Source organism: Diabrotica virgifera, chromosome 7, assembly GCF_917563875.1.
Source record: "Diabrotica virgifera virgifera chromosome 7, PGI_DIABVI_V3a".
In the NCBI taxonomy this organism is placed as follows: domain Eukaryota; kingdom Metazoa; phylum Arthropoda; class Insecta; order Coleoptera; family Chrysomelidae; genus Diabrotica; species Diabrotica virgifera.
Window position 1 is genome coordinate 44,695,307 of NC_065449.1, and position 17,859 is coordinate 44,713,165.

A 17,859-nucleotide genomic window follows, 5' to 3' on the forward strand; every position below is an offset into this window, starting at 1 on the left:
GATCTGTATTATACATATACATAATATTATGTATTTGTAAATTGTATATAAACCTGCTAAGTTGTTTTATTATAACTATTAACTATCTTTCGTAGACGTAGACCGTAGACCTCCAAAAGACATGATAGCGTGTTAAGTGTACCGCTCTCGCGAATGTGACCAGCATTGCAAAAACACGACATTAAACACACAAATTATAAAAGCTGTGCAAAATCTGTACCTTGACACGACGAGAAGTACCTAAGTATAAAGATCCATCTTTTTCAGTCTCAAAAGAACTAGGACAAGAGACAAGGATGTTGTATTGCTCCTATATCTATTGTTTAAATTATACATGAATAAAGTCTTAACAGACTAGAAAAGAAAATGCGGCAGAATGAGAATGAGAATACCAATAGAAGACACGACACTAAAGGCTCTATTTGCTGATGTTCAGGTTATCATAGCAGCTGATCTGGATGACCTATCCTAAAATATAGCATTACAAAGACAAGACAATGTGGAAAATTAAAGGCAATGCGGAGATAGATTACGGGAGAATAAGCTATAGGATCTCTAAGCTTGAACACATAAGAAATGAGATCAGACGGAGGATGCAAGAAGTAGAAGGCAACAATCTCGATACCATTAATAAGAAGCAGTTTATGTCGTATGAACACTTTCAGAGAATGGAGGAGAGTAGATGGGATGGCTGAAAAGAGTATGGCAGTAGGCTGCCCTTGGAAGGAAGAAACGAGGACAGTCAAAGAGAACTTGGAATCTTGAGGTCGAAGAAGCTAAGAAGGGAATTAGGTCAAAATGACTGGATTGATCCACCTAGATGACTAGAGGAAGAGGAAAGTCGCCAATTATGGAATACCATTTTGTTTTGGGGATATAAAATAATACCTTTATAGAAATGAAAACAATTTAATATTATGACACGTCAGTCATACATTTTTATGTAGTAATTAAAAGCCTTCTATTAAATATCTTAATTAACAAAAAAAAAATAGAACAAAAAAAAAAAACAAAATCCCAAATGAGCAACCAAATATGGAATAGGTACCCATATATGGAATATAGGCATAAACCAACATATCAATAACAAAAATAGACATAAACATATGAGATCAAATAAATTTAAATAAGACAATTGTGAAAAATGAAAAAAGTAGCTTATTTCACTTGTAGACATCACAGATCCATGTACTTACACTTACGCCCGGTTTCCGAAAGGATGATCATCTCAAAAATTATGTAATCGACGATTAACAATAGATTAAATGCGTCAGAAACGTCAAACAAACTAGTTTTAACCACAGTCGATCATCTGACAAAAGATTAATCGTTAGTTAACAGCCGATCATGAGTGTTTTGAGTCTGCTAAAGGTCGATTAACCAGTTTCGCTTGTCAAACGGCGGTAAAAATGGACTGTTACCTAATCTGCGACTATGCGTCGATTAACGGCTGTTAAGAGTTTTTTTTAGTTTTTTAATTTCTGTAATTAACAAATTCCTGGAAAAGTTGTCAAATAACACATATATAAATGATATAAATCATAGTATTCAATAAAAATAAGATTTTTTTATGGAAGAAATAATTTAAAATATTTATTTAACTTGCAGAACATGGATATATCGGACATTTTTTATATTTGATTATACAATTTATATTTTTTTCTTTTAAAAATGTAAGGTAACAAGGATGCTAGACTCATGGAGCTATTTTTTGAGAGGCCAGAGCTCTAAAAAGCAGAACATAATGATTATAGCGATGTAAATAAGAGGGAAAACGTGTGAGAAATTATAGCAGCTAACTTTGAAGACAATAAAACAGCCGGTAAATAAATTAAAAATAAATATAAAAAGTAAATATATAAACCAAAAATAAAAAGAAGATTATAAAATATTATAGATCATAAAAAAACTGTTTTATATCTCCAACTTTCGTCACAATACCTAGCCTCATTTTTAAAATGCTCTCGTTCAATTCTTGCTCCAAACAAAAGTGACAGTACGTAAGAGAGAATGCACCTTTAGAATCTAACGATACAAGTTTGGATTTAGAGGTTAATATAATTGAAATTTTGAAGGATAACAGCCAATTGTGACAGTATCGCTACCAAATCGTATGTCAGATCATCGATTACATGATCTATGATCATGCAATTTTACAATAATTGGCGTTCGAGAAACCCATCACTGGTTAACAGTTGATCAAATCTGATAGCCGATTAGATGATCGGAGATTTGAATAACGTTTCGGAAACCGGCTGTTAATCCACTATTCCATAATTAGGCACCAACGACTGTCCATATTTGGATTTGTACATTAGTTCAAACTAGTATCAACATTTTTTCAAGTCGTAATGTTTTAATTACAGAAGGTCATAAAATATCAAACAAAAGGTACTATTGATATACGCAATAGCATAACAAGTCTGTATTTATTCATGCATAATAACCAATAAATAATATTCGTTGAATATATTTACCTTTGAAATTTTCTGCGAGACGATTAAACAAAACGCGCCTGCCAGACACGTATCGTTCGCGCATCTGATCCAGAGGTGTGAATACGATAATAAAGAGAGCGACTGAAATAGAGGATGGTCTTGTAGTGCGCTTTCAACTTATATTTTCGGAGAAATCAAGGAACTCCATATTAGGGCACTATTCCATATTTGGTTACTTTTCTCTAATCGCTGACGCAAAGAGAGCGAGAAACGGTTTGGTCTGTAATAGACTGTGTATATGTATCTATATTATACGTTGTTTTATTACATACTTACTAAGTAAAAACCCCTGATGTTACCCTTGTCTTCAAATATTTAGATCCCAACGACACAAGAGTGTCCTAGTCCTAAATATTTAAATGTGCTAATTCATGAATTTAATCAAGTTCCTACTTTTAGTGTCTAAAAGACCTGTAGAATTTCCCGCGAAATCAGCTAAATAGTCAGAAAATCCTTTAATTAATTCATGATGTACCAGATACACAAACTGTCTCTACTTAAAACAACCGAAACCAAAACGTAAAGACAAAGCCAATTAGGAATTCAGTAAATTTCATCGAGTTGGTTGCCTTTAATAAAGGGAGAACTGAGCTTCAACGGATATTATTTTGTACAGAAATCTAGAACTGTTTTATAGTCCAAGTAATGAGCTTAAAATAGGACAAAACCTCGCAATTTTTACAGAATGGATCAATTTGCTTGAAAATTTGAGGATAAGTAGTGGATAGTCCAAGGATCAAAATCTATATGATTCCGAAATGCGCTTTTACCATGGGGGTGGTTGCCACCCTATCTCGGGGGTGTAGGTAATTTTTTTATTATATTTTGACCGCAAAGTTAACAAAAACATCCATTCTAAGCAAAAAATATTCTATACATTTTTTTGATAAAATTAATAGTTTTCGATTTATTCGCTATCGCATTTTTCGATTTATTCGCATTTTTCGAGGCTAAGTTGTTCAAACTAATTTAAAGTATTTAAAAATATATATCTCTAGAAATACAAAAAAAGTCTCTAGCTGAAAAATTAAGTGACTTATAATGAAGAGAATGTCAGTCCCTATTTTTTTTTTCAGAGAAAAAGTGATCGGAACCAACCTCCTAATCACCACCCTAATTAAAATTATTTATTGACCTTATTTGGTCTTCTTTACTTTTTTATTATTAAGAGGTTCTAGAAGTTTGACCGGCTTAGAATAATTAGTTTAAAAAAATGGAGTTAAAAGCGAATAACGAATTTTTGTAGTTTAGTAAAAAATGCCTTTTTCCTCAGAATACAAAGATTAGCATCAGAGATACAAAAAAATGTTTAAATATGAAATTGTAGCTTATTTACTTCTCAAGAACTTGGTTTGCAAAAATTTTTTCTGCGTCAAAAATTGAGTGAGCTATTGACAATTAAAACTTGTAATAACATGCAAAAACCACCTTTACCCACCCTTTCAAAATTACCTCTTTTGGCGACTGAGGATTTTAAAAGGATTTAATATTAATAGACATATAGATCTTGTAAAAATCTACAAAATTTTTTTTACCAAACTTTCTAAGGTAAAAAATTAAAAGTTATGGTTAAAAAATGAATATATTTTTTTGAAAAAAAAAAAAAAATGGAGAAATCCAATTGGAAGCACAATAATATACGTTAGCGATATTTTTAGTCATTGGCCTTATTCAGTCTTCTTTATTTATGTATTATTAATAGATTCTAGACATAATACAAGGAAGTATGACTGGCTCAGTGGCGGATCCAGCTTCGTTAAGAGGAGGGGCCGATTGGCTTTTCTATAAAAATAAATGAATGTTTTTATAATCTTTATATGTAATTTAAAAAAAATTAAATCACTTGGTTTAAGAGGGGGGCCCGATCGCCCCCATCGCCCCTCCTTGGTTAAGCCACTGGACTGGCTTAGAATGATTAGTTTTTAAAAAACTGGAGTTAAAAGCGAATATCGAATTTTTGTAGTTTGGTAAAAAATGCCATTTTCTTCAGAATAGAAAGATTAGTATCATATGTATCAGCGATACGAAAAAATGTTTAAATATGAAATTGTAGGTTATTTATTTCCCAAGAATTTGGTTTGAAAAAAAATTTTTCTACGGCAAAAATTGAGTGAATTGTAAATGAGTACCTATATCGAAAAACATTGATTTTTTCGATATAAAACTAACACTTTCGATAGCGAATAAATCGAGAACTATTAATTTTATCAAAAAAATGTATAAAACATTTTTTGCTTAGAATGAATGTTTTTATCAACTTTTGCGGTCAAAATATAATAAAAAATTTCCAACCCCGAGATGGGGTAGCAACCACCCCCATGGTAAAAGCGCTTTTCGGCATCATACAGATTTTGATCCTTGGACTATCCACTACTTATTCTCAAATTTTCAAGCAAATAAACCCATTCTGTAAAAATTGCGAGGGGAAAAGCTTCGGTTCCTGGACTATTAATCTTAAAATAATCAAAAAAAGGATTCTTAATAATATCTGTTGATTTTTTTAAATACTTAGTTGTAGAGGTGGTAATATAAATCTGATTAAAAATAATATTAATAATGGCACAAAAAATTTATTTTTTATGTATGTTGCTTTTAAGAATGACCTTATTACTTTTGGAAAAACGATACTAAAAAGGATATTGGAACCCATTTCCGACAATGGCATGTAGAGAATAAGACTGAACCAAGAGTTATACCAATATTACAAAGAACTCTACATATCGATAGATACCAATATTCTAATAGGACCAGTGGCGGCTGGTGGGGTAAAATTTTGGGTAGGCCAAGCCAGCAAATTAAATATAGCTATGTATAATGTATAATAATACATAATATGCAAATATAAATTTATTGTTATGTATAATAGTGTAGGAAATTTTTTTTCAACCCCCCTTTATTTATTTTTTGGTTACAGGGGTTGCATTAAGAAATCGCTTTTGTTGTCCATGCATGGGTAATAATAAGAACGTGCACAAAATGATATATGAAGCATTTTAATAAAGAGCATAGGCGGTTCAGATGGTATAAAAAGGGGTTTTTTAAAATGTAACACCCCGTAATTAAAAAATGGGCAATTCCCCTTAAATGAAACCTATACCAAAAAATCAGCCACTTACTTGTGATTAATTTCCCTAGGGTTTCTTCTTAATTTTCATTACAGTTCATTACATTTTTTTTAAAACATCTTTTTTAAAAATTTGTCAACTTTGGGGCGCCACTCCCGCTAAACGGTGGGTGATAGACAATAGACATATGCTGTCGGGAAATAAATGGTAGGAAATATAGTCCTCTTCATTTTACTATTACTTTTTATTTACGTCAATTCTTTGCAAAACGTACAGGAAGGGCTACGTTTCGCAAAAACCACAAATTACCCCCTTTAAAGGGATGAAATGGGGGTTCCGCGGCGAAATTTTTTAAGAAAAAGTTAGTCTCATAATAAGCTCCCCTTGATATACCAGAAGTAAAATAAAACCGGACTTGTGTCCATTTTGCGAAGTTCAACCTCTATTTCCCACACTATAAAAATACTTGTAAGGTATTTTAACTGTAACAGATTTACATTTAATTATATTTTTAAAACTAAATCAAATTATGAACTAAAATATACAAATACTTTACATAGTTTATTATTTATAGAGCAGGTTTATTCTTCTCTCTTTGCTTTGTGCAAATTTGTCCGTTACCATTCGATAATTGTTACAAGTAGCAACGAGGCACGGCGAAGTGAGCGAAGGCCAGTTTGAATCGGGCCTATATACCAGGCATAACACGACAATATAAAAATTGATGTCCGACAAACTGCTTCACTTCGAACGCTTTTTGTACGGAGATCTTATGTGAGCGGAGTCGGTCAGGTTTGAGCGGGCCTATTAATGATATTTAAAATGCCTGAATACGATTCGATGCTTTCTGTGAATTTGGTAATAACAAAGTTGTCTTAACGGACGCTAATGTATTGAGTGATTTAGTACATTGAAAAGTCATTTACATGCTTTAACATAATTTTTGAATGTCTTTTTCTATTTTAAAGCTCTTAAAATTATTGGGTAGGCCCGGCCTATCCTGCCTACCCCCAAAAGCCGCCACTGAATAAGACGCATCACACAAATCTAAAATTTAGAGAAGGTGAAAAAAACGTACTTATATTGTTTTACGTATTCGATAGAGGTTAGGTTTTTAACAACAATGTTTTTAAAAAAATATGTTTTTTGATTACGTGATATTTTTGGTACTTATTTTAATAAATGACGACAATAAGTGGGTTAAAACTTAATAATAAATTTATCTTTTTAAATGTTGATGACTTAGCCACATACAGACAGAGCCTATTTTACTTCAAATCAGACCCGAGGCACTACACAATTTTCGGGCCCCTAAATATGATTTAATAATAATATTTTTTTAATGAATTAATTATTTAATAGAAATAATGTTGTACCAGAAATTTAAATTTTTATTAACAATAAGTAAAATTTATATTTAAACAATTAAACATTGTTTAAATACAGTGTGTCACATTTAAGATGAACACAGCTAAGTTTTGCACAGTCATAGGTATAGGTTGAAGGTTCACATTTTTTAAGATACTCAAATGAAATTTAAATTTTAATCGCGGCCTACTGCGAATCTACAAACAGGGTAAATTTTCTATATTTTGCTTCGCGTTAGAGATATCAAAAAAAGTTATTTGAAAAAGTACTTGCAAATCTTATTCTAACCCCACATACCAAATTGCATGACAAAATTCGCACTTTTAGTTTTTTCATTATTTGTAGTCAGGACCCTAAAATTCATCTCAGCTCTCCCGATGCATCTCGGGCTAGCCAATTTTAAGTTGAAATTTGGTATGTGGGGTTAGAATAATATTTGAAACGACTTTTTCAAATACCTTTTTCCGATATCTCCAACGCGAAGCAAAAATATCGAAAATTTACTCTGTTTGTGGAGTCTTAGTAGGCTGCGTTTAATTAAATTTCAGTTGAGTATCTTAAAAAATGTGAACATTCAACCTGCATGACTGTGCAAAACTTCAAATATATGTATTTATTTTGATAGCCAAACTATAGGGCTGTCTTCATCTTAAATGCGACACACTAGGTATATGTCATTTCCTTTTGTAAATAATTTTGTTGTTGAACTATAAAAGGATAGACCATTCTTGTCCAAAAATTTAATGGTTGTTATTATTCGTTAAAGAACGTTTCCTCAATGTTCCTTTTCTTCTAAATCACTTTTTTCCATTAATGTTACAATAATTTGTCCTGCTGTACCTACTACTTCTCTTGACTAACGTACCAATTAATGAAATATGTTTAGGAGATCGCTCATGTTGAATAACTGCCCTATTGATATTTTTCCAGTCATTATATTTACCAATCGAAAGTTAGAAGAACAATAATTTTCGTGGAAATCAGTTTACAAACGTAACAATAACAATAAACACGGCTATATTTAGGACTGTACACTAACCACTCGCGAAGAATGTTTTCCCCATTAAATTTCATTTTAAGTATAAAAAATCGCACTTTGCAAATGTCTGGTTTTATTATTATCCAGTTGTGGAACGCATTCACTAGTTTTATCAATATATTGATTCGGTCGATCATTTATAAAATATTGTTGAAATTTCAGATTTAAATGTTTTGGCCAAGCCAAACCAATATATCGCTAGGAAAAGAGCTATTGACATTGTCGTTTTCTATAGGAGATGAAAGAGATGTACTTGTGACAGGTGAAGTCGCTTGAAAATCAACAGTGGAGTTATCATTTATCATTTCCTGTTCGTAAAATGAAAGAATTTTAAAAATTTATTTTGTTATTGCAATAAACAATTTTTTTGGTGATCCTTTCGGGCCCCATTAAAATGCGGGCCCGAGGCAGGTGCCCACGAGCCTAGTGGTAAAATAGGCCCTGCATACAGACATATTCAAACCAATAAACACGCTATTTAGAAAAATTAAGGGAACTTCATGCTTATAGGTTATTATTTATGTCTTTTATGTGGTTTGGGTTTATCTTTTTTATCTCTTTTTGATGATTCATTCGAAGTTCCCCCTAAAGCAAATTTCCCCTCCAAAGGCAAATTTATAATAGATCCGCCACTGCGTCATCCTGGTCCTAGTTTTCCTTCTACTTTTCCCTGCAAGATTAGTTGCAGCAGTCCATATCATTCGCTGTTTCTCATGATGTGACCCAGGTATTCGATTTTGGCTGTTTTTATTGTGTGATTTATTCCATATAAAAAAATTATCTTGAGGAAAAGAAGGAGTACTAAAAAGCTAGAATCTTCTAGACCTCTAGACTAGATATCATCGAAATAGAGAGATTAGCTTCATACTATGAAACTGATCTAACCTGTTGGCTTCAGTTCCTGATAGACCAGTTATTCGAGGCAAGTAAACATAAAGGAAGGGGCAGTATTGCGATAGTTCCATAATATTTATTCCATATAGAAACAGTCTCTTGACAAAAAAGAAGAAATACTAAAAATCTAGAATGTTCTAGACGTCATGTAAATATCCCTAAATATATATCTCGTAAGTTATGGAATATCAGAAAATGTATATAAACAAGAAGCTTAAGTATAGTAGTAATTGAGTTTTTGAATAGTTCTGTAATTCCGTTAGAGTTGTCATCAAGTATTGTTATATTATCGTTGGTTTGCAAATTTTAGAAACCACCAGAAAAATTGGTCCCAATAAAGTTTAATTTTTAATATTATTTTAATTTTATAAAAATAAAACTTTCGCTTATTGTTATATTGTTTGATGTTTCCATTAGCAGTGATTATAAAGAAGTGTAATAAAATTGGCGACCGGCGGTGGGATATCAGTCGGACTCCCACCAATTGTTGTACTAGAACAGCCATAAATATATTTAATAGCTAGAATTGCTATAAATATTATCCTTAATTGCAGATCCCAACTTAGCATCAGCCACTAATAGTTGCTTTTGAAGATCCTTATCAACATACTTTTTTAAAAATGGAGGAGTGATATAAATTTTAAGTTTCTTCTCATCTAAAAGCTTGCATGTAGCGTAACTGGCAGGATTTTCAAAAAGGAGTAACATTTTTTTTATTTTATGAGCCAAAAATTGAATATGAGACGAACAAAATTATGGGAAATAAATCCACAACACCTCAACTTAATCGCTAGGACCCCCACTGCTGCACTATATAATATGTTTTTTTATATACATATGCTATAGTCAAAGCCCGAATTTCAGGCACTCCTAGGTTTGACTAGGCAATCCTCAGGTCTGACTGACGGTCTTAGTCAACGCCCGAAATAAATTACAGTTTCGGCCTTTGACTAGTCAAACCTAGGAGAGACCTTAGATTAATGAAAACCCCTTCTAGAATGAAAAAGGGCTTCTTAAATCTATGGGAGAGACTAAGTTGGTCAGGCAAAGGTCGAAATTTAATTTTATGAACTAGTCAAACCCCGATTAGCTATTAAAATGTCGTAATTTGTTAGATTAGATTTAATTAAACGTCATTTTTTAATTTTAGTGGTTATTATTTTTATATTGTCGTAAAAAAGAATGTGTGTGTACTTTGTACGCACGTAAGAAGTTATACTTCTATTATTATTATTTCAACGAAATTAATATACTTAACAGGTTATTTGTATTTTATTTAAATATTAAACTAACTTTCTTTACCTACCACTTTTAAAATGTTTTTATTAAAACGATACCAAAAATATAAGAAAAAATAATATGAATCGTCCGGGATTTGAACCCGGGACCTCTTGATCTCCGGTCACACGCTCTACCACTGAGCTATATCCCTTTTGCCTTGACAGGAGATTGGACAGATCGACGCGGCTGGAGAATAGGAACCGGAAGGCGCAGGACGCTATAAACCGGTGTTATATTATTAAAATGAAAAGAGATTTCGAAGAATCTAATAGGAATAGTGAAATGATTGAATATAGGAAAAATAAAAACTGCCGCAAATTAAAGAGAAGCTAAATTAAAGAACAATAATTAAACAATGGAAAAAAATAATGCCACTAAAAGATAAATTAGAGATAAATTATGAGAAAGAACAAAGAAAAATAATATAGTAGTTAAAGAGGTCGACATGAAGTCAAACATCTATTGTATTTAGAGAACGATTTCCGAGGTGGAAATCGAAACTTAAAATAAATTTAAATTTAAAGGAAAATTGTGGCTTATACTTATTCCGATGGGTGAGTTGCCGGAATTTAATTGAAATGAATGTAATAAAAAGAACGATAAATATTTTATTTATTGTAACGAAAATGTGTTTCGCTTTGGTCTCGGAAGAAAAGGTGGATGTTAGCGACGACCAGACCCGATGCGTTTGCCTGCTGAGCTGTGACTAAAGAAAAAAACCACAAACGATAAATATGTTTGTGTTTGTTTTACTTTGACCAGCTGTCAATAAATCACTAGGTCTGGCGTACACTTTCGCAGTTTTAAGAAAACAATTTCGATGCATTCTTTGTTGACATAATGGTCTGATATGATAACTAATTTATGTGGGTGAGGAAACAGATGTTGACAGAGTAAAGCCATGTCACTCTTACATTTTTGTGTTTAATTTAATGTGAATTTCGAATGCATAAGTTGTTTCGCTTTTGAGAAAAAATATTAAAATTAAAATTAGCGAAAATAGTAATTAAAGCGTATCGCTATATACTCAACTGAAATAGTAAAATTCAGTTTATTTTTACGCTTTAATATTTTCCAGAGGTACGCTCTTGTTACAAAATTATTTGATCCCTCTCTGTTGTATTGTCACAGTATCCATAGCAACTTATACAAAGCACAAGAATCTAAATAAGGAAACGAGGATTACAATTCGATGTCTCAGTTGTCTTTGAAGTCGAGGAATGTAAATGTTTGTTTCCTGATTTTCTGTCTTGTCAACTTTAATATAATCAAGGGAAATTGCACATTTGATATTGGTAGGATTCCCTATACAGGGTTTAAACATGTTTTACAAAATAAAAAATACTGATCTGAAATTCTAAATTAAAAAATCAACAATTCAAACCAACAAAAAAGAGAAAGATTTCGATCTGGAGGCTAAAACGTCGTATAAAGTAGTTTGAATTTAACAAGCAATAATTGGACTTCGTAAGTCCTAGATTTTCACCCAACATGGAAGTCGATATTTAAACTCTTCGTGTACTTTGCTTCAATTGATATACAATTTCACTAATTTTGAGTAATTTTTGCGAAACTTCCGGTTAAAGTCCAAACTTTTTAATCAGAAGTGTCCTCAGTACTCTCAGTTTTATGAGATGTTTTAGTATTTAGATATTAGGGCTTTAATTAAATACAATCAATGTGTACTCCTTGTTCTCACTTATGGTTACCAAACGTGGACGTTTACAAAAGCAAACATGGACAAATCATAAAAACGCAAAGAGCAATGGAAAGGCAAATGTTGCATATAAGACTAATGGATAAAAAGAGAAACGAGTGGATAAGAAAAGCTCAGACGTTTTGAACGAAAAAAAGGTAGAAAAATTTTCGGACCTCACCACGACATTAACACAAACCAAGTATAGGATCAGAACCAACATCGAATTAAAAGCACTCTACAATGATACCGATATTGTCCAAGAAATTAAATCACAGCAACTAAGATGGGCAGGTCACGTTGCACAGACTTCATAACGAGAGACTTGTAAGACTGGTATGGGAGGAGATTCCTACAGGCAGGATACCACTCGGACGTCCCAGAATGCTATGGAGAGATAATATCAAATCAGATCTCCGAAAAATGAACATTCCCTTTGACCCTAGATTGATGAGAGAAAACCAAAGTTAGGGATGTTAGACAAGAAGTTGCAAAATTGAAATGGAGATTAGCCGGACACACTATAAGACAAAAAGAAGACCGATGGAACAAAATTCTTATAAATTGGGGACTGTGGGAATATAAACGAAGCAGAGGAAGGCCCCAAATGAGATGGGCAGATGATATCAAGAAGCACGTGGGCTCTAGTTGGATAACTAGTGACAGACAGAGAAGAATGGAAAAGGATTGGGGAGGTTTATGTCCAAAGATGGAAGAGAGGCGAAAGTCCAAAGATCAGGACATGTCATTATACAAAAGAATAGATAAAGAGATCAAAAAAGCAATTAGAATAGCTAAGGATACACGAATCAGAGAACAGTGTGCGGAAATCCAGCAATTGCAACGTAAACACGATTCATTCAATATGCACAAAAAAGTTAAAGAAGCTGCAGGCTTATACAAACCTAGAAGAGTTGGGTGTTTGGCAGATAACCAAGGCAAACCACTGTTAAGTGTGCAAGAAAAACTAGACACGTGGAAGAAATATGTGGAAGTAACTTTTGCGGATGAAAGGCAGAATACCATTGAAGACAGTGAATGCCAAACAGGACCCCCGATTACCATTGAAGAAGTCACGTCAGCTATTAAAACAACTAAAGATGGTAAAGCTGTAGGGCCTGACCAGTTTTATGTAGAATTCCTAAAACTTATGGATGAACAAGGAATAAAATGGATAACAACTGTATTCAACAAAATATACGTAACTGGAAAATACCCCAAAGCTGGTTAAAGTCGACAAGCTGGTTAAAGTCGACCTTCGTAACTTTACTCAAAAAAGTAAATGCCAAAACATGTGAAGACTACAGAACAATTAGCCTAATGAGCCACTTACTCAAAACGTTTCTAAAAGTAATACACGGCAGAATATATAAAAAATGCGAAGAACAGATATCATGGACGCAGTTTGGATTCCGCGATGCCTTAGGCACCCGAGAGGCTCTATTCGCTGTCCAAGTGCTTATGCAAAGATGCAGGGATGTTGACTGTGACGTGTATATTTGTTTTATCGACTACAAGAAGGCGTTTGATAGAGTAAAACATGATAAACTCATAAACATCTTGAAAGAAGCGGTAGTAGGTGATAGAGACTTGAGAATCATATACAGGGTGTCCCAAAAGTAGTGGAACGGTCGAATATTTCGCGAACTAAACATCGGATCGAAAAACTGAAAAATACGTTTTCAATCATTTTCAAAAATCTATCCAATGACGCCAAACACCAACCCCCCAGTACACCCCCTGCAGGTGGGGTGGAGGGTAACTTTAAAATCTCAAATGGAAACCCCTAGTTTTTCTTGCAGATTTGGATTCGTCACGTAAAAGTAAGCAAATTTTATTCAATACATTTTTTCGAACTGTGGATAGATGGCGCTATAATTGAGAAAAACGATTTTTCCTGATACCATAGTTAAATTATAGAAACGGTCTAATATCTCGAGAAATACACTTCCAAATGAGAAAGCAAAAAAATGGTTTTTAATACTTTTCGAAAACCTATCGAATAACACTAAACATGACCCTCCAACCCACCCCCTGGAGGTGGGGTGGGGGGTAACTTTAAAATCTTAAATGGCAACCCCCACTTTTATTACAGATTCGGATTCGTCATGAAAAACTAAGCAACATTTATTCGAAACATTTTTTAGAATTGTTGATAGATGGCGCTTTAATTGGAAAAATACGATTTATTAGCGCCATCTATCAACAATTTTAAAAAATGTTTCGGATAAATGTTGCTTAGTTTTTCATGAAGAATTCGAATCTGCAATAAAAAGTGGGGGTTGCCATTTAAGATTTTAAATTTACCCCCCACCCCGTCTCCAGGGCGTGGGTTGGAGGGTCATTTTTGGTGTTTATCAATAGGTTTTCGAAAGATATTAAAAACCTGTTTTTTGGTTTCTCATTTGGAAGTGTATTTCTCGAGATATTAGACCGTTTCTATAATTTACCTATGGTATCAGGATAAATCGTTTTTCCCAATTATAGCGCCATTTATCCACAGTTCGAAAAAATGTCTTGAATAAAAGTTGCTTACTTTTACGTAACGAATCCAAATCTGCAAAAAAAACTAGAGGTTTCCATTTGAGATTTTAAAGTTACCCCCACCCCACCTCCAGGGGGTGTAGTGGGGGTTGGTGTTTGGTGTCATTGGATAGATTTTTGAAAATGATGGAACACGTATTTTTCAGTTTTTCGATCCGATGTTTAGTTGGCGAAATATTCGACCGTTCCACTACTTTTGGGACACCCTATATAATTTGTATTACAACCAAACTGCCAATATTAAAGTGGATGACCAATTGACAGAGGCAGTCTCCATAGATAGAGGAGTAAGGCAAGGATGCATCCTGTCCCCTGTGCTGTTTAATACATATAATTTGGGATTTTCCCATTGATTTTAGTTTAATATATACTCCGAATGTATCTTCGAGCAAGCGCTGGGAGAACTACAGGAAGGCGTATTAGTCAACGGAGTGCGTCTGAACAACATTAGATATGCCGACGACGCTGTAGTTTTTGCAGACAGTCTAGATGGTTTGCAAAGAATAATGTCGCGCATATCAGATATAAGTAGAGAATACGGACTTGATCTCAATACGAAAAAAAACAAAGTACATGGTAGTAAGTAAGCGCGAAATATTAAATACACAGCTTTTGGTTAACCAACAATTAATTGACAGGGTCGACAGCTACACATACCTTGGTACCAACATAAACAGTCAGTGGGACCACTCAAGTGAAATAAAACAACGCATAGGAAAAGCGAGATCAGCGTTCATAATGATGAAGTCTCTTTTCAGAAGCCACGATTTACCTCTTGCTACCAAAATCTCTATCATCAGATGCTATGTATTTTCTACGTTATTATACGGAGTAGAGGCCTGGACACTTTTCGAGGCTTCTTTGAGAAAACTCGAGGCATTCGAGATGTGGTGTTACAGGCGCATTTTGAGAATTTCGTGGGTGGATCGTGTGACTAATGTTGAGGTTCTACGTAGAATAGGCAAGGAATGCGAGATTATCAACACAATCAAAGAGCGCAAACTAGAATATCTTGGAAATGTTATGAGGAATGAACAGAGATATGGCTTGTTGCAACTCATTCTTCAAGGCAAGGTATTTGGAAAGAGAGGACCAGGGAGAAGAAGAATGTCTTGGCTTCAAAACCTGAGAAAGTGGTTTAATACATCGACAACCGGACTATTCAGAATAGCAGCAAGCAAAGTTAGGATAGCCATGCTGATCGCCAACATCCGGAACGGATAGGCACCTTAAGAAGAAGATGTCCAAAGATGAACCGAAAACGGCTAATTAGATAGATTAGGGCTTTAGCTTGATCTGCGTTGAGAGCCTATTTCTTTCGCATTTTCTTCAAGCTTCACATTAAAGTTCTGTGATGTCTCTTGCGGTTCTTCCCATCAATTTTACATCGTCTGCGTAGATCACAATCTACTTAGACTTATTAAATAATAATTTTTGGATTTACAGATATTTTTCTTATGAGGTATTCCATACAGGCTAATCAGAGTCGGATCCAAATTATCTTCCTGTTTTAGCCCTTAGTTATTTGAAAAATGCCTATCAATTTATTTTGAACTCATATTTGTGCTTCTGTGAGTCATGGTATGTTGAACTAATTTTACCAATTTTCTTGGTATATCAAATTCTTGCATAATTAAGTATATTTTATCTCTGTTTATGTTAACATCATAGATGTGTCGAAATTCTACTACAAAAATTTGATAGATATCTAGATCGCGCTCCCATCCCATTATTATTAAGTAGTTTATGAAATCTATCTATCAATGCGTGTCCTCCAATTTTGAGAATTTCATCTGGTATGTTGTTAATACCTGCCGCTTTATTATTCCTCAGTGCTTGAATAGTATCTATTGGGTAGGTTAATTAATTACTCAAGTTCTGATCTTCTATTATCTCCACATCCACTACTGCATGGGCTGTGTTTTTTTGTATTTGCCCTTTTAGAAAACCCTCGAAATAGTTTTTAAGCCTGCTTTTATTGCTACATAATCACTGAAAATTTATAAAAAGATTAGTGCGTGGTTTATATTCCTGTCTGAGTTGTTTCAGGAATTTACATACTCCTCTGGTATCACTCTGATTAACATCTTCCTCTATTTTTAGTATTTGGTCGTTTTCGTATCTCCTCTCCTTTCTTCTGGATATTTTTTCTACCTTTCTTCGTTCTTCTTCATATTTTTGCGACTTCCTCGTGTTATCGTGTTATTCTTTGAATACCTATATGTACGTACAGTTAATTTCTTTTGTCTATTGCTTGCTTACCTTCTTTATCAAACCAAAGCTCTTCTTTTTGATGTTTTTTAATTCCTATCACACTTTTAGCAGTTTCCCATGTAATCCTCTTAACCTTCGTGCATTCTTCTTGTATTGCTTCCTCCCTCTGATCTAGGAGTTTTCTATTCAATTCTTCTCGCAATCGCTTTTCTATTTCTGGATTGTTCAGGTTGTCCAGATTGACAGGTTGTCAATGAGTTAATTTACCTATTAAAAATTAATTATTTAAGACATGTGTAAACAGAATTTTCTGAATCATATAATACTTAGAAATTTCTTTTTTAGGGGACCGACTTCTAGATATACCTTGCAAAGTTTGTGGAGACAGAAGTTCTGGAAAACATTATGGAATTTACAGTTGCGACGGTATGTATATGTTGTTGTGTTATTGTTACTACCTACATATATTTAGAACTGTTTGCGCTCAGCTCTCATCTATTGCTATCGACCTCGATTTTTGACCTTTCGCTTCGTTATCGAACGTATTCGCTTCGTATTTGTTTAGTGTATAGATAGCGAATGATCGATAACGAAGCGAACGATCAAAGATCGAGGTCCTGCCTATCCTAGAGCTTAGTATCCTACTCTTCATTTTGGTGAACGCTCTCATTTAAAATAATGCATCTGTCGATCGATAATAATTAAAACCTTTTTATATACTTGGCTTGGTTGGTGTCACGGACTCCGCAAATTTTGTAATCCATTTTAACAATAGTTCTAGACTACCTAGGTATATACTTGAAATTTTCAGGATAGCTAAGAGCTGACTAACAATGCAATATTTAACTGCTATTGTATGGATAAATGGATTCTTTTTTAAATTTCAAACTGTTTTAAAAATGTGATTTTTATGACATTTGAATTGTAATAGAGCATTAGATCGGAGATCTACTGGTCCTGCTGAGTTCAAATCCTACCTCTCGCTTACCTTTTTTTTATTTTTTTTAATACATAATTAAAACTTAATATACTTAAAATTCATATGTTATAAGTTAATTATTATATTATGCCATTGTAAACAACCGTGGTATTATAAAAAGTACTTTTTTATACTAGTGTAATTCTTGGAAAATAATCTTGAACTCGGAGGTAAACAACTACACTATGTTATTTCGAGTAACTGTGTTTAACGTGTGTTTGCAATAAAGTTAAGAGCACTTGGGATGTTAATAAAAATCTGATATATCCCATAATTGGTTG

General features: G+C 33.5%; 1 protein-coding gene across 1 annotated transcript in view; it reads left to right on the forward strand.

The window, feature by feature from the left end:
- LOC114329223 (protein dissatisfaction) overlaps positions 1 to 17,859 on the forward strand; it is a 167,586-nt gene that overhangs the window by 8,058 nt on the left and 141,669 nt on the right. The window contains exon 2 of the mRNA XM_028278265.2: positions 16,945 to 17,025. Coding sequence (XP_028134066.2) covers positions 16,945 to 17,025 — 81 coding nt within the window. The remainder of the gene's footprint in view (positions 1 to 16,944; positions 17,026 to 17,859) is intronic.